Source organism: Rhinatrema bivittatum, chromosome 4 (genome assembly GCF_901001135.1).
Source record: "Rhinatrema bivittatum chromosome 4, aRhiBiv1.1, whole genome shotgun sequence".
NCBI classification, from domain to species: Eukaryota; Metazoa; Chordata; class Amphibia; order Gymnophiona; family Rhinatrematidae; genus Rhinatrema; species Rhinatrema bivittatum.
The window spans coordinates 194,526,354-194,541,822 of record NC_042618.1 but is presented as its reverse complement, the minus strand read 5'-3'; the positions used below and the strand labels follow the sequence as shown (position 1 = coordinate 194,541,822).

At 43.0% G+C, this 15,469-nt stretch overlaps 1 protein-coding gene across 2 annotated transcripts in view; it reads left to right on the top strand.

Annotated features, from left to right (window-relative positions):
• The first annotated feature begins 1,237 nt into the window (after positions 1 to 1,237).
• The window catches only part of TWF2 (twinfilin actin binding protein 2), a 242,955-nt gene continuing 228,723 nt past the window's right edge, over positions 1,238 to 15,469 (top strand). The window contains exon 1 of one of the 2 annotated variants that reach the window (XM_029599479.1): positions 1,238 to 1,493. In XM_029599479.1, coding sequence (XP_029455339.1) covers positions 1,469 to 1,493 — 25 coding nt within the window. In that variant the 5' untranslated portion in view covers positions 1,238 to 1,468. The remainder of the gene's footprint in view (positions 1,494 to 15,469) is intronic. The other variant, XM_029599480.1, reaches the window with a different exon arrangement.

The window sequence follows — 15,469 nt, the reverse complement described above, 5'->3', positions numbered from 1 at the left end:
AAAATTGTGTGTGTGTGTCAGCATGCACGTGCATGAGAGAGCATGTGAGAGTCAATGAACATGTCTAAGTACGCATGTGGATAAGTGCATGAGGATCAGTGAGTGTTAGCATTCCCACGCCTTAATCCAGCCTTGAGTTAGCATGCATGCGAGAATGATCATGTGTGTTAAGAGTGTGGGTGTGTGTATATGATAATGAGAAGAGAAAGTCTGTGCATACCCTCGCCCCCAACAAATGTAGTTAATTTATTTATTTGATTTGATTTTATATTCCTCCTTTCAGCATAGATTTCATTCTCAGGATGACTGGAAAACAATTCCCAGGTATGGGGAGTGGGGGATTATTTTTAATTATTATTAGTTTTAATTATTGGGTATTAATTAATGTCTACTGTTTTGAAGTAGGTTATTGGTGTTTAGGATTTTTAAAGAAATGAGTTGTTAATTATTGGATGTTCTATTTGTCAGTTGTTTTGAAATATTCTTTTTATTAGTATGATTTTACTATTATGATAGATTTCTTTTTCTTGATTTTATGGTTTGATGTTTTATAAGGAATGGTGATGTTTCCATTTTTACATTGTTGCACCGTATACAGTCTCCAACTTGTTGTGATTTCCAGTTCAGTTTTTGTAAGTACAATTTCTATTTATACTTCATAGTCTCTTTGTATCTGGTGAGGGTCTGTCTGTGTTGTGCATGTGTGATCAAGGTGATGTAGTCTTCTAGTTTAGTTTATTTACTTTTTAAATTGCTTTCCTGATATAGGGTTGTAGTTGCCCGGCTTAGCCTGTTTTCCAGGTAGGATTGTTACTGTTTGATTGCTAGAAGAAGTTAGTCTGGTTTTGGTATGGTAATTCAGTTTACTCATGAATTTCTGAGGGCCAAGTCCATACCCAATGCATATTACAATAGGCCTAATAGCATATGTGCTCCAAGTGATATGAAATATATACAAATTTATGCAAAAGAGGGGGAGGGAATAAACATTGCCTTTGGCCCTTAAGTGTCCAGTCATGGTCTGTAGAAAAGTTGGCAACCCTAATACTAGATCCTGCTATAGCTGACAGAAATCTATAAATTAAGAAATAACAAAGTTATTCCATAATCGCTCCAGCCCAATAGTGCCGACGCTCTAAGCCACTGTAGGCACCGCTCTGTCTGCTCACAGCCCGACTCTATGTTCTCCCGTCCGTCTCCTGTTTTTTGTTGTTGTTTTTTTTTTTTTTTTTTTGCCAAGGGTTCCTGCCGTGTGCAGCGCTCCGAATTGACGTCACGAACCCGGAAGAGGGCGGTTGCGTTGGCGTAGAAGCTGCTTCCTGAGCCATCAGCGCGCGTCCGTCTGAAAGGAGTGGCTGCCGTTACCGCCATAGCCGAGGAGCTGTAGAACGGCGAGAGAGTTCTGGTGATTGGCGACCTGCCAGTAGGTGACTCGCCTGTTCCTCCCCACTTTCACCTAGTGGCGGCTATGGCTCACCAGACTGGCATTCACGGTGAGTATCGGCACTCCCGAGTGAGGGCGGGAGGAGAAGAGAAAGGCGGCGGCGAAAAGCCGCCGGAGAATGGCCGCAGGGAGGGACTTGGGCGGGGCCGGGGGAGGGTCAGTAGACCCTGCTGGCCTGCTGCATCGTGTAATAATAGTTTGGAGCCGGAGGGCGGGGAGTCAATTATAAATGCCTCTTCAAAAAAAAAAAAAAAAAAAGCGGAGGTTTTGTATTGTGTCTCTCATTCAATCCATTTGTACGGGTGGTAGCTTTCCAATTCCCGAAAACTTCTCCTTTAGACAGATTGCTGTTAGGGGAGAGGAATTAATGCCGCCGCCCCCCCCGATTCTTGTGATGGAATGAAACGTCTAGAGAAAGTAGAAAAGGGTCCTGGTTCGTATTTGCATCCAGTTGCGCCCTTTCCTGGTTGTCCCTTTTCCTTTTATTTCTCTCCCCCCCCCCCCCCAAGCAGGGGTGGGAAATTCCTGTCCGAGGACCACCAACCAATCAGGTTCTCAGGATTTCCCTGTTAATACGCATAAGAGAGATTTACAAGCGCATTGCCACAAATTCTTATACATATGCATTAGGGATATCCTAAAAGTCTGAGAGGTTGTGCACCGGGCTTGCTCACCCTGCCTCCAAGTACTTATTAGGGTTGATGTCGCTGCACTATTTTTTCTTTTCACGCTGCAGTGCATTGGAGCAAGGTGCTGTGTTTGCTAAAAATGGACACAGCCTGATATCTAAGACTTTGTTCAAGGAGACATTGCTGGATGTGCCATTTTGTGACTTGAGAGAATGGGATACCATTCATACATCAGCAAGTTATAGGGTGCAAAATGTACAAACATATTGCAAACAATGGCATGAAAGCAAACATCTGTGCTGCTGATTATGGGATATCTGTACTGTGAATTGCAGTGTACTGTTGCACATCTGTAAATTGGCATGCTACAAATCAGATGTTAAACAAAAGTACAAAACAGCAAGCGGTTGTATTCTTGGTGATCTTCTTTTGTTCATCTTCCTTTTGATAATCTAATCTCCACATTCAGCCTCTATTGCCTCTTTTCTGCAGATAGCACTACAGTACACTCCTTTGAACATTTTTTCACATTTTGTTGTATCAGTGAATCAAATTGCATGCATTTAAATGAGGAGGCCTTTTCCCACTTGTTAACACACCATACTTCTCACCTTTTAGGGTTAAAAAAATTGTAGGACCAATCATATATTTCATTATTGTCCTGCTAGACCAGTGGAGACAAATGGGTTATCTTCACTCATCAGTAGGTGGAAGCAGAGAACACATATCTTTTCTGATCTCATGTTCCCCTATATAGCTGTATGAAGCAGGAAAGGCTGTGAGTCATTCTCTAGCTCCAGCAGAGGAAGGAGTGTACAGCAGGAAGGATTTAAAGCTGCTAAGATGATGGCCCAATCTTTTTGGGATATTCTAAAAAGAGGAATGACATCCAGGATTGGCTGTTCTTTCTTCCCTGAAGAAAAAAAATCCAATTCCTATTTAGGTCTGGTCTGAGAAGGCTCAGCATCTAATAGTGGCAATTGTGCAAAACAAAAAAGAGGAGTACAGCTATAGATTTTCATGGTGGGCCTGCAGAAGGGCATGGTTTCTTCCATGCTTTCCCCTGGCTGCAGAAGGCTAATGGAGGGGGAGGAGGTATCTGCCATGCAGCAGCTAGCAGCAAAGTACATTCGTAGATTCCTTTTACAAGGAAGTGTGAGATCCCAGAGGAATCAGCATTTGTTCAGGCATCACAGAAGGTAAGAGCCACCATGGCATCTGAAGGGAAAAAACTGCTAGCCCAATAAGGGCTCTGGGTTGGGGTAGTATTGGCATGCCCAGGAAGCATTGGGGGCAGAGAGAATATGGTGGCCCCCAGAAGCCAAGCAGTGGCAGACCCTGTGGCTCCATGGAGGGCTTCCCCAGGTGTATCTATTTCAGTAGGTCTCCACAATGGAGCAGGAGTTTTTCATGGAGTTTATTCTGGTTATGCACAAGGCTTATTGTGCAATGGATAGAGAGTGGTAGGGGTTCAGCAGAGGCTCAGTTATCCTACCCCCAAGTTATCCTACCCCCAAGCCTGAAGAGGAACAGTCTCCAGGTTTAAGGAGACCTCAGATGGATCTGGATAAAGGTCCATTCTTGGATCTCCCTACAACATCCAGGGCAACCCAGGGGAGGAAGGGTGAGAGACACAAGAATTGGGGGAAGGCTCTGAAGAAGCAGAGATGACATCACTTGTAGGTGAGAATGCTGTGGTGAGACTCTTTAGAAGGCTGAATTTGGGACACTTATATCCCAAGTAATCTAATCTCTGAAGCTTTCAGGAAAACAGGAAAGGGAAGCATCCTATGAGGAGATCCAATTTTAGTAGATTTAAAAGCCTTCCTTCTTCATCCAGCAGTACAGCAGATGGTTACAGCATATTGGGAGACCTAGACACCTCTCTTTAGGATCGGGAGAGCCATAATGCTACTTTACCCAATCCAACAGGCAGAATGGACCACCTGTTTTGTATGCCAAAAGTGATGCAATAGTGACTACAGCACGGAAGGACCCTTAGTATAGGAAGATTGAAGCAGGTCTGAAAAGATATTTTTGTCCCTACAGGTGGCAATCTGTGGCTAGATTGTTGATTCAGTGGGCCCAGCTGCTGCAACCGGATGTTGAGGAGCCACAGGATGCCTGAGAGTGGTGGCTAAACTGGAATCAGGGATGGCCGCCTTGGTGGGCACTTTGTATGGCTTAATGAAGGCATCAGCAAAAACGGGTAGTGACTGCATGTCAGCTAGGAACTATGGCTGAGGAACTGGGTGGAAGATTCTGCCTCCAAAGCCCATTTGTGTAGGCTACCCTTCAAAGGTAGGCTGTTTGGGGAAGAGCTAGAAAAGCTGGTAAAGGACCTGGGGGAGTACAGGCATCAGAGACTGCCAGAGGAAGAGGCAGGGGAGCAGTGAGAGGCTCTTGTGCTCACTGCCAGGAGTTCAGGCAGTATAGGCCTGGGAGATATGTCACAGCTCAGAAAGCTATGTTGTCGACATCAGCCCACTCCTTTTGGAGGAGCTGAAGAGGAACTTGGGGTGCTTCGGGGACATGAGGCTATGAGGGTCCACTTCTCGCCTCCACCAGTTGGTGGCCATTCAGCACAGTTTTATGAGTGAAACTAAATTACCATGGACAAACAGGTCCTGGTGAATATTCATCAGGGTTATGCCTTCAAATTGGCTGCCCCTATTCCAGAGGCTTATGCTCATTCCCTTGCAGACTGAGCTCAAGGAAGCCATCCATCCAAGGGACATTAGATAGACAGGGTCACTTGGAGGGTATAGTGCCAGGTCTGTGGAGATACTCCAATTACTTTGTGGTCCAAAGAAAAAGGGCACGTTTTAGCTGGTTTTGGACTTAAAGCATGGCTGCAGTAGGGTCTTTATTTCTTTTTTACCTGTCTATGTCTATAATTACAGTGCAGGGAAAGTATGCTGTTCCTGCTATAAGGATGTGTAATAGATTTTTTTGGCCTAGCAGTGCCCCCTCAATTTTCTGTCTAACAATCTTGTATTTAAAATTGAGGTACAATTTTTGTCAATTGCTTAAACTGTTCTTTGAAAACAAGGCTGATATTATTACTGCAGAGTTATTAGGTAAATGTTTAAATATATGTTTCTCTAGTTGAAACTTGGCATTCTGAAACTGATATTGTGTTAAATTTACTATGTCCTATTTCCAGCAAGGAGAAGTGAGAAGCAAAGGTGAGGAGTAGTTATGATAAACAGAGATACTATACCTTTGAAAAGAATGGATATTGTGCTTGGTAATGGATGTCAGAGCTTAGTGTTAAGATTGTACAATTGGATCATTAGTGTTCTTTATTGCTGCTCAGGATCTGTTGCTGTTGTTTCTAATTTTATTTTTTATTTTTTGCTTCCCTTCTTTTGCAATCAAAATTGTTTCAATTCTTGATGCTTTGAATATTCATTTGAACAGCAGGCTATGAGAAGCTTTTCTAGATTTTAATAATTTTTTTTTTAGCTTCTTTGCTATTGTTATGGAGCCAGCTGATAGAGCGGGTCGTGTTTTAGATCAATTGCTGCTTCCCAATTAACATGTTGATAAGGGAATTAAGAACCTTGTGATATCGCCAGTGTTATGATTGGAGCATTAGATGTTAACTTTTAAATTCTTTATTACTTTGGTTATTTAAACAGCAATGTGATAGTGGAATAAAATTTAAAGAAGTCCTATCAATTTTAGAGTTTAAAACTGAATGGGCCAGTGCTCTTAATATTGAGTTAGGGTCTACTGATGCATTAACTAAGAGTTTTATTCATCAACTTACATTGGTGACAGATAAAACTGCGCCTTTGAGGTATAAAAGGAGAACTTCTAATTGTAGAGTACCTTGGTTTATTGTGGTTTTAGTGAGTAGAAAAATAATTTATTACTCACAAAGTATGTTCTGATATGGAGTTTGTGTTCTGTAGATTTGAGCTTTCTTGTTGTACCCTTGGTGAAATAGACTCATTTACATGAAATTCACTGCAGAGTGTTCTTAGTAATTGGATCAATGTTATGGAATGCCTTCCCACTGAATTTGCGCTGTATTTCAGATTTAGTTTTTTTTTTTATTAGCAATTTAAAGGCATTTCTGTGGAAGAATGATATTAACTTCAGGGAAGGGTAGGAGGTCAGGCATAAATGTAATGCAGTAAATATTTATTTATTGTTGTTTGTTAATTTTATTATGAATGTTTTATTGTAATCTGCCCAGCATTGTTGGTCTATTATGAACAGAATAGAAGTGTCTTGAATAAATAAATGTCAACAGGGCACTTTGAATGCCCCATTTACAAATGAAAACCTAAGATTAGTATTGCTAGTGGTAAGGAAGGGAGAGTTTCTCACCTCCTTAGATCTTTCTAAAGTGTATCTTCATATCCCCATTAGGGAAGAACTTTTTCGAGGTTTACGATATTGGAGAAATAATACCAGTTCAGAGCCATGCTTGTTTTGGCTTGGCCATGGCCCCGTAAACTTTTTCCAAGGGGAGGGTAGTGATGGTGGCATTCCTGCAAAAGAGGGACTATGAGTCCACCCCTACCTGGATGATTGACTAATCAGAGACAAGTAGAAACAGAAGAGTTGGAAGGCCATAAAGTTCTTCTGCTCCTGTAAGCCTTAAGTTGGGAAGTCAACAGAGGAAAAAAAGCCAGTTTCATCTGGCTCAGTTCATAGTTTTCCTGGGAGCCTGGTTTGATGCGAGATTATGGAAAGTGTTTGGTGCCCAAGAGAATTACCAAAATGCAGGCACAGGTGAGGGAGCACCTTCAGGGTTTCTCGAGTGAGATTGTATCTATAGGTATTAGGATTAATGGTCACATCCATAGATGTGGTACCTTGGGTGAAGGTCCACATGGCCCCCCTGCAGCGAGCTCTGCTATCTCGATGCTAGCCTGGTATACTGGGGGGGACTCATTGCAGGAGACAGGTAGTATAGGGAATCTGATCGAACTCAGAAGACTCATTGATGATAAACCAGTTAGACTTCGGGGCAACGAGATGAGTACTTATCGACTTTGGTTTGACATTAAAGAGATCGGCAGTAAGAATCCTGTCAGTCAGCGCCCCTGCAGTAGCCTATGTGAACAGGCAGGGGTTACCACGAGCCCCCATGGGAGACAATTCTGCTAATATGTATCTCAAGACATTATCAGAGTTGCATATAGCAGGGATGGACAACATAAAAGCAGACTTCCTGAGTAGGCACACATTGACATGTGGAAATGGGCATTAGCAAATGAGCCTTTGCAGAGATTGTGCCCAGTTGGGGGACCCCTTATTGGGACCTGATGTGAACCTACTGAAATGCCTAGCCAGCAGATTTCTTCAGATGGCGAAGAGAGAGGGTCTTGAAAGGGATAGACACCCTGATCCAACTTTGGTTATCAGGCAAGTTTCTATATGTATTTCTTTCCTTTCTCATGATAGGGCGAGTTTTCCAAAGGATCACAACCCACTCCAGGCAGGACATTTTGTTAGCTTTGAACTAGATCAGATGCCCTGGTGTGCAAATTTGATTAGGTTAAAAAAAGGAGGAACCACTCTGGCTTGCTTCAGACAAGAGGCATCTTTGACAGGGTTCAGTAACAATGGAGCATCCAGCATCATTTTATCTTACAGCCTGGCTATTGAAAGGTGGAACTAAGAAAGAATGGCTATTCGGAAGCAGTAATTGGGATAATGCTGAAGGCAAGGAAGATATCCAGTTCTCTGGCATACATCAAAGTATGGAAGATGTTTGGGATCTTGTGACGTAGCAATCATCGATCCCCTTCAAAGCCCATTTGGCTTCAATCCTGGAATTTCTGCAGGTCCTGGAGAATGGTTTAGCACTAAACATTTTTAAAGGTACATGTGGCAGCCCTGTCATTACTACAGGGAGCAGGTTGGGGTGTGGTCCCTTAGCCTCATACCCGGATAGAACTTGTTTTTTCAGGTTGGTGTGAAACATGTGGTTTCCAGTCCACCAAGTGATTCTGTCTTGGGATCTGAACTTAATTCCGAGATCCCTTGCAGTAGCTCCCTTTGAGCCACAAGTGAGGCATCAGTCAAGGACGTTACATTGATGGCTGTGTTCCAAGTAGCCATTTGTTGAGCTGGAAGAATTTCGGAGCTCTAGGTGCTGTCTTGTAGAGATCCTTATTTGGTTTTTCGAAGGACCTGTCACCGTTCGGCCAGGGCCTTCCTTTTTACTGATGGTGATATTGGTTTTCCATATGAATCAGGTGATATAACTGCTCATGTTTAGAGATGGGAATGTATAGGTTCAAGGGGGACCTTACACTTTCTAGATGCATGTCAGCACTGCTCAAGTACCTGAAAGTCATGAATGCCTTCCGGAGGTCAGATAGGCTGTTCATCATCTTAGGAGGATGGCAAAAGGGGAAGGCAGCCTCAACAGGTCCATCGTAAGGTGGATTAAACTGAGACGATTGCCTCCTTAAATCAGAAAAGGCAGAAGGGTACCAGAGGGTTTGAAAGTACACTTCACATGGGCATAGGCCTCATTGTGGGTGGAGCAAAGACTAATCTTTCCACAGGCCATATGTAAGGCAGGCATATGGACATCTTTACATTCATATGTCAGATATTACAAGTTAGATGTTCACGTCAAGGAGGATTCTGAATTTGGCACAAGAGTCCTGGAGGCCGTGATGGCCTCGCCTTACCCAAGTTAGGTACTGCTCGGTCATATCTCATTTATCTGGACTGATCTGGCAGGATGATAAGGAAGGTGATATTTAAGTGCATCTGCTAATTTCCTTTCCTTGAGTTCTAACAAGAAAGCCCCCCCCCCCCCCTAGTATCGACATAAAGGGGAGGAGAGAAGGAAGAACAGGGAAGCCTGTTTGTGGCACTCAGGTGAGTATGTGTGTATATTTGGATATATAATATAATTTTTGTTTAGATATTCAAGGTGGTGGGGTGAAAACATATTTGTAGATTAGACAAAAGTTTGTGCAGAAAACTTGTATTCTCTGTCATCATCTGCTGGTGAGCGAGGACAACTCATTCGTCTGGACAGCTCTATCAGGATTCAAGGAAAGGAAATTAACATGTACACTTAAATTTCACCATATAAATAAAACTGAAATCTAACCATTGAATTTCATCCCCCCTGAGTCAATACTTTGACAGCAAATACACATTTGTCAGTATTAGATCATTCTTTGTTACACAACTGTTCAAGTTCTGGCAAGTTCCTTGCTGTCCATCACTACTCCAATTTTCAAGTCATACCACAGATTTTTAATTGGATTGAGGTCAGGGCTGTGACTGGGCTACTTCAGGACATTTCCCTTTTTGTTCCTTTGCTCTTCCAATATAGCTTTTGCTGTATGCTTTGGGTTGTTGTCATTCTTAAAGGTGAACTTTCAGTTTCAACTTTCTTGCAGAAGGCAGCAGGTTTTCCTGAAGGACTTTGCTCAACTTTTATAAAATTCCCCTATTGGGCTTTTTTTTGGACTGATGCTTCGTGCTCTCTCTCCCCCCACCCACCCCTGGTCCTCATTCTGCTTCTTTCAGACTCAAAACTCAGGTCTCCCTGCACTGTCCCCCAACTGTGCTAGTGCTGGTAGACGTTTTTTCTCCTGTCCCTGAAATATGGGAAAAGTCTCTCTCTCTCTCTCTCTCTCTCTCTCTCTCTCCCTCTCCATTTTGGTAGTACATTCTATCACTGTTTTCAGTCCCGGTTGAAAACTCATCTTTTTTTTCTGTTGCTCTGTTTATTAAAATAAACTTTGAACAGCCTGGTATCCAGCCTCATTGTACCCTTTCCTCTTTCTTTTCATCCCCTTGCTAACATATAAAGTATTTTGAGATTCAGTTGTTGGAGGATGTTTACAATAGCATTTTATTTTTGTTATCACAGTTTTTGATGTGCTCATGGGGTCTTTCTGCTGTGGAGGAAATGGAATGTGACTTTAATCAGACTTATAAGTCCAGACCTGTTGCAGGCTTGCTGCTCTGCTTGGACATGTTTATCTCTGCAATGAGGATGGCTTCTTCAGCAGGAGTCATAACTTTCTGCTTGTTTACAGTAACACAATGTTAGCAGAGCTATGATTACACCATCTGGTGAAGGAATAAACACCTGCAGATTTGCTTAGACTGTGACTCGGCAGCTTTAGATGTGTTTCTCTGTGTCTGCACCAATTCCCATAGGAATGGGAAGGAGAGAAGGTGATGTGTAAGTGGGAGGATTGCCCTCTGGATAGCTTGTGAATTGATACTGCAGCATCTTACCTTTTCAACAGTAATTTAACTCTGTTTAGACTTTGTGCTAATGTTTTGATACCAAAGATAAATTATGTTGCATTATTTGACAAATGTACTTTACTAGAAGAAAACCCTAGGGGAGAAGGACACAATAGGGGTGGAAGAGGCCTGAATAAAATATCTGTGGGTAGTATATAGGTAGCAAGGAAGGGGTTAAGTGGTAAAGGCTAGGTGAGATGAAGAGCGGAAGATTGAGGAGGGAAGGCACAGGATTGGCTGAAGTAGGAATTCAAAGGGGTAGTCTGCAAGCAAGAGCTCCCCTTTTCCCCTCGCTACGGCGTGTCGTTCGGCGTCCCAACTTAGCCAACTGAGTTTTCTTCCTTTGCTTGCTGTCGGCTGCTACTCTGAGAATTTTATCATGCAGAGTCCAGACGATATAGGAACAGTATTGCAGTGTGTCCTTATTTTGTCTGTTGATTTTCCGTGCAGGTTCAGCAGGGACAAGCCAGAGGAGAATCTGCAGCGGCACAGCAAAGCAGCTTAATTGTCAGCAGGCACTGCTGGGAGATCATTGTGTAGTTGCAAAAGTGCAATGATGGAAGAGAGAGAGCGGGTCAGGCTTTTAGGGGAGGGCACCCTGGCAACCTGACCTGGGCTGCTGGAGAGAGGTAGCTGCGGGACGAGTGTCGTCATGGGTTGGGGTGGCAGTACTAACCAGACGTGGGAGTCCCCTTATTCAGTTCCACCTGTTTCTAGGAAACTAGATTTAAAATTCAGATTACAGATGTCTGCTACCTATGGTGTCATCCAACTCCCTCATGCGTTGGTGGTAGTTGAGTTGGCAATGAAGTGGGTGAAGAAAACTAAGCTCCATGCATTCACTCATCCATTAAAAGAGCACAGACTTCTAGATAAATATGCTAAAAAGATATTCCAGAGTGCAATGCTAGCTTTCCGAATACAGCAGCATCAATTTTATATAGTGCAGTACCTGTACGAGTTCCTTCAATTAGGAAGAAGACTGATCGTAACAACTATCTAAAATATTCGAGTGTTCATCCTCTGGGTTTAAAGAACAGCCTTCCGATTTCCCAGTTTCTGAGACTAAGGCGAATCTGTTCATCTACAGAAGAGTTTCGGAAACAAGCAGTAGATCTGACAGACAGATTTGTCTGTAGAGGTTATCCGAAAACTGTGATTAAAAAAGCATACAAGAGGGCCTTATATGCTAATAGGACTCTATTACTACAATATCAACAACATCCTTTCTTACAAAATACAACATGCACCCTCCAATACTCTAAGCAGTCTAGTAAAGTAATTTAATATTATCAAGACTCACTGGCATGTATTAACCTTACATTCCGTATTTCAAATTAAACCAATGTTTGCTTTCTTCAGGGGTCAAAACATCAGAGATATGGTGGTTAAATCTACATACACTTCCACAACAGTGCCCCAGATTTCGGGTGGCTACCAGGAGTGTGGCAGCTGTGACGTGTGTTTTGACAATTACAGGGAGTCAGTGGCAAGTACCTAACTCTGATAAAGTCTTACGCCTAAATGGTCTTACAAATTGTGAGTCAGAGAGGGTAATTTATGCCATTCAGTGCCCCTGCAATTTGCTATACATCGGTCGGACTAAACGTAAGATCAGGACAAGATTAATTGAGCATAGAAGCTGCATTAGGACTGTAAAAATAACAGCGCCTATGGTTCAACACTGTGGGGCTTTACATCACCAATTTGAAGAATTGAGATGGTTAATCTTGGAACAAGTACAGTGTGGTCCCCGGGGGGGGGGACGACATTCAAGAGCGCTTGAATATGCGCGAGCAATTCTGGATCTACTGGTTAAACACAGTGGATCCTGGTGGTCTCAATGAAAAGATCAATTGGTATTCCCTCATTAATAGCTGATTGCCTGCTCCCCTAAATGTATATATTCTCGAGGTACACGCTTTATAGGGTATCCTTTGTGCTTGGTGAGGAATATGAGAGAAAGGAATAGAAGCATATTATCGGGCCTATTTACATAATCAGTTGTGGGTTGGAAGGCACATCCTGGGTGACAATCAAAGAGGCAATTCTGAGTTTTGATTCATCTAACTAAGTGATGCCAATGTTGGAAAAATTTGTTTGTAAGATGATGCTGACATGAGCACGTCAATGAGGTCGCTATTAAGAGCCTTAAAAGAGTAAATACAAGGCTGAGATGATTAACGAGGACGTTATGGAGGACTTGATACGAGCAAATACAATGCTGAGACGACCAAGAGGACGTTATTGAGGACTTGGAATGAGCATATACAATGTTGACACGATCAAGGAGGACGTGATCGAGGACTTCATGCTAGGCTGCGATCGTTTAGCACTGTCACCAAGGAATAGGCGATCCTCTATAACTCTGCAAATATAATGCTGAGACGACCCAAGAGGACGTTATTGAGGACTCGGAATGAGCATATATAATGCTGATACGATCAAGGAGGACGTGATTGAGGACTTGACGTCATGCTGCGATCGTCTAGCATTGGCATTAAGGAATAGGCGACCCTCTGTAAATTCTGACGAGTTGTTTATGCTACTAAATGAACAATATTTGAAAGGGGCTCAATATCTGCACAGACTCAATTGATGCATATGCGCTACTCGGTGGAAAATGAGAAGAAGTTTGCGTGAAGGGGGATTTAAACCCTTGATGACGACATTTCTGGTCACGGGGTATAAAAGGCTCACTATCTGAGAGACGCCATTCTAAGAGGGAACGCGGCCCGAAGTGGCCGGCGCGGAAAGTTGAAGAACATATCAGCCATGAAGAAATGAAAACTGCATCATTTGATATGGGAAATTTCATTGAGAGATAGATACTGAAGGAAATCCCCTGAAGCAGGACCTCTGGTTCGAAACACAGGCGTGTCGGGACATCAAAATTGGAATAGATGAGTATCAATCTTCCTCCTGTATCTTTATAAGAATTGACTGAGTCTGAAGAATTTTTAATATATAAAGAAAAATAACTAAAAAATATGATGTATAAAATTAAAGTAAGGTGACCCCATACCATATATGAGTCTGTGCCACTATACAGACCCTTAGAGTGAGGGGCCCACATATATATACCTGGCATATTTTCTATCATTTATTAATTGACCGGTGGTACTACTGTTTTGATTTTGTGGTTTACACATTTTGGTACACTGGAGTACAGTGGTGTGTGGGTAAAAAGTTGTGATTGAGACCTATTAATTCTTCATCTGCACAGTTCGGAAACCCCCAGTAGCCTGGGAGCTAAATGTGGTCCTTAAAACCCTAATGAAGGCTCCCTTTGAACCTCTACAATCTGTGCATTTGAAATATTTCACTTAGAAAGTTTTTCTCATAGCAATAACTTCGGCCCCAAAGAGTGAGCGAACTACAGGCCTTAGTTTACTTCTCTCCTTATTTACAATTTTATAATGACAAAGTAGTTCTGAGGACTCATCTAAGTTCTTTCCTAAAGTGGTGTCAGCCTTTCACATCAATCAGGATGTATCGCTTCCTATCTTCTTTCCCGAACCACTTAAGAATAAAAGAGAAACTCTGCTTCATACATTGGACTGTAAGAGAGCATTGGCTTACTATAAACAAAGGACTCAGCCTCATCAGCAATCCTCACAATTATTTATCTGTTTCAATCCTAACTCATTAGGAGTAGCAGTCTCCAAAAGGACTATATCCAACTGTATTCCTTTCTGTCATAGTTTAGTACAAGTACCCTTGTTTGGTTCCGTTTTGGCCCATCAGGTTCAGGCCACAGCATCCTCTATTGCACATTTACGAAAAGTACCCATAGAGGATATATGTAGAGCTGCTACTTGGTTGTCAATCCACACCTTTAGTGCGCAGTACTGCCTAGACCAACTGACAGCCGCGGATAGCAGTTTGGGACAGGCAGTGTTATCGAGTGTGTTTAGCCAGAAAACAATGTCCACAGGGGAGTTAATACCATACTTTTTTTTTTTTTTTTTACAAGAATGATGAGGTCAACACCTTGATTCCATACCTTTTAAAAAAAAAAATTTTTATGAGCTTGGGACTCCCAAATAGCATGGCTAATTGAGCCTGCTTATCAACCTAAAAAGAAAAGTTTGCTTACCATAAATTGTGTTTTCCTTAGATAGCAGGATGAATTAGCCATGCATCCCCTCCCTCCTCCCTGTACATGCTTTTCTGCCCCCTTATTCTAATGGTGCTGCCTTCTAGCTTTTTAACTAACTGAAGAGATTGATGACGTGCTGTGCGCAGGAAGAGCCACGCAGGCGCAGCACAACACAATTTTTTTTCTTGGAGAAGGAAATGTCTGCAAGAGCGCACCATCTATGACGTCCCCCAAATAGCATGGCTAATTCATTCTACTATCTACGGAAAACACCATTTACAGTAAGCAAACTTGTTTATGCTGCTTCTATTTTCTGTTTCTGGGTAGTGATTAATTGTTTTTCCAGAGCAACTTGTTGCACAGACCTTTCGGGCAAGCCTCTCTAGATCAGGTAAGGGCTCACTATCCTGAATCTTATCAGGTAGGCTACATACAGCCAGCACCAATGCTGTGCAGGTAGGGCCGAAGGAATCACTAGGTGAGCTAGGCACTTTTTGCCCTTTCAAAATTCTGCCGCCTACCACGGTGCCCTCCTGATGCCCCCCTGGTGGTCCAGCGGAGGGCCCGGGAGCGATCTGCTGCTCCCGAGCCCTCGGCTGCCACTAACCAAAATGGCGCCGGTGCCCTTTAGCCCCTACCATGTGGCAGGGGCCAACCAATGGCACCGGTAGCCCCTGTCACATGGTAGGGGCTGAAGGTGTCACCGGCGCCATTTTGATTAGTGGTAGCCGAGGCCCCGGGAGCGGCAGATCGCTCCTGGGCTCCCACTGGACCAACAGGTGAGTTTTCTTTTGGGGGGGGCGGCGCAAGACTGAAATTGCCTAGGGTGCCCAATCCCCTTGCACCGGCCCTGTGTGTAGGTAGCATAAACATTTATCATATTTACATAAAAAGTACACTGCTTCCTGTCTTGAGCTATCCAGAGATATGACATCATTAGTATTCAGATATGGAACAACCTTGTAATGACCTACCCAGTATTCCTGAAGCTTACTTGGACATGCTGGGACTAGGACAAGTACTTACCGACCCTCTTAAAAA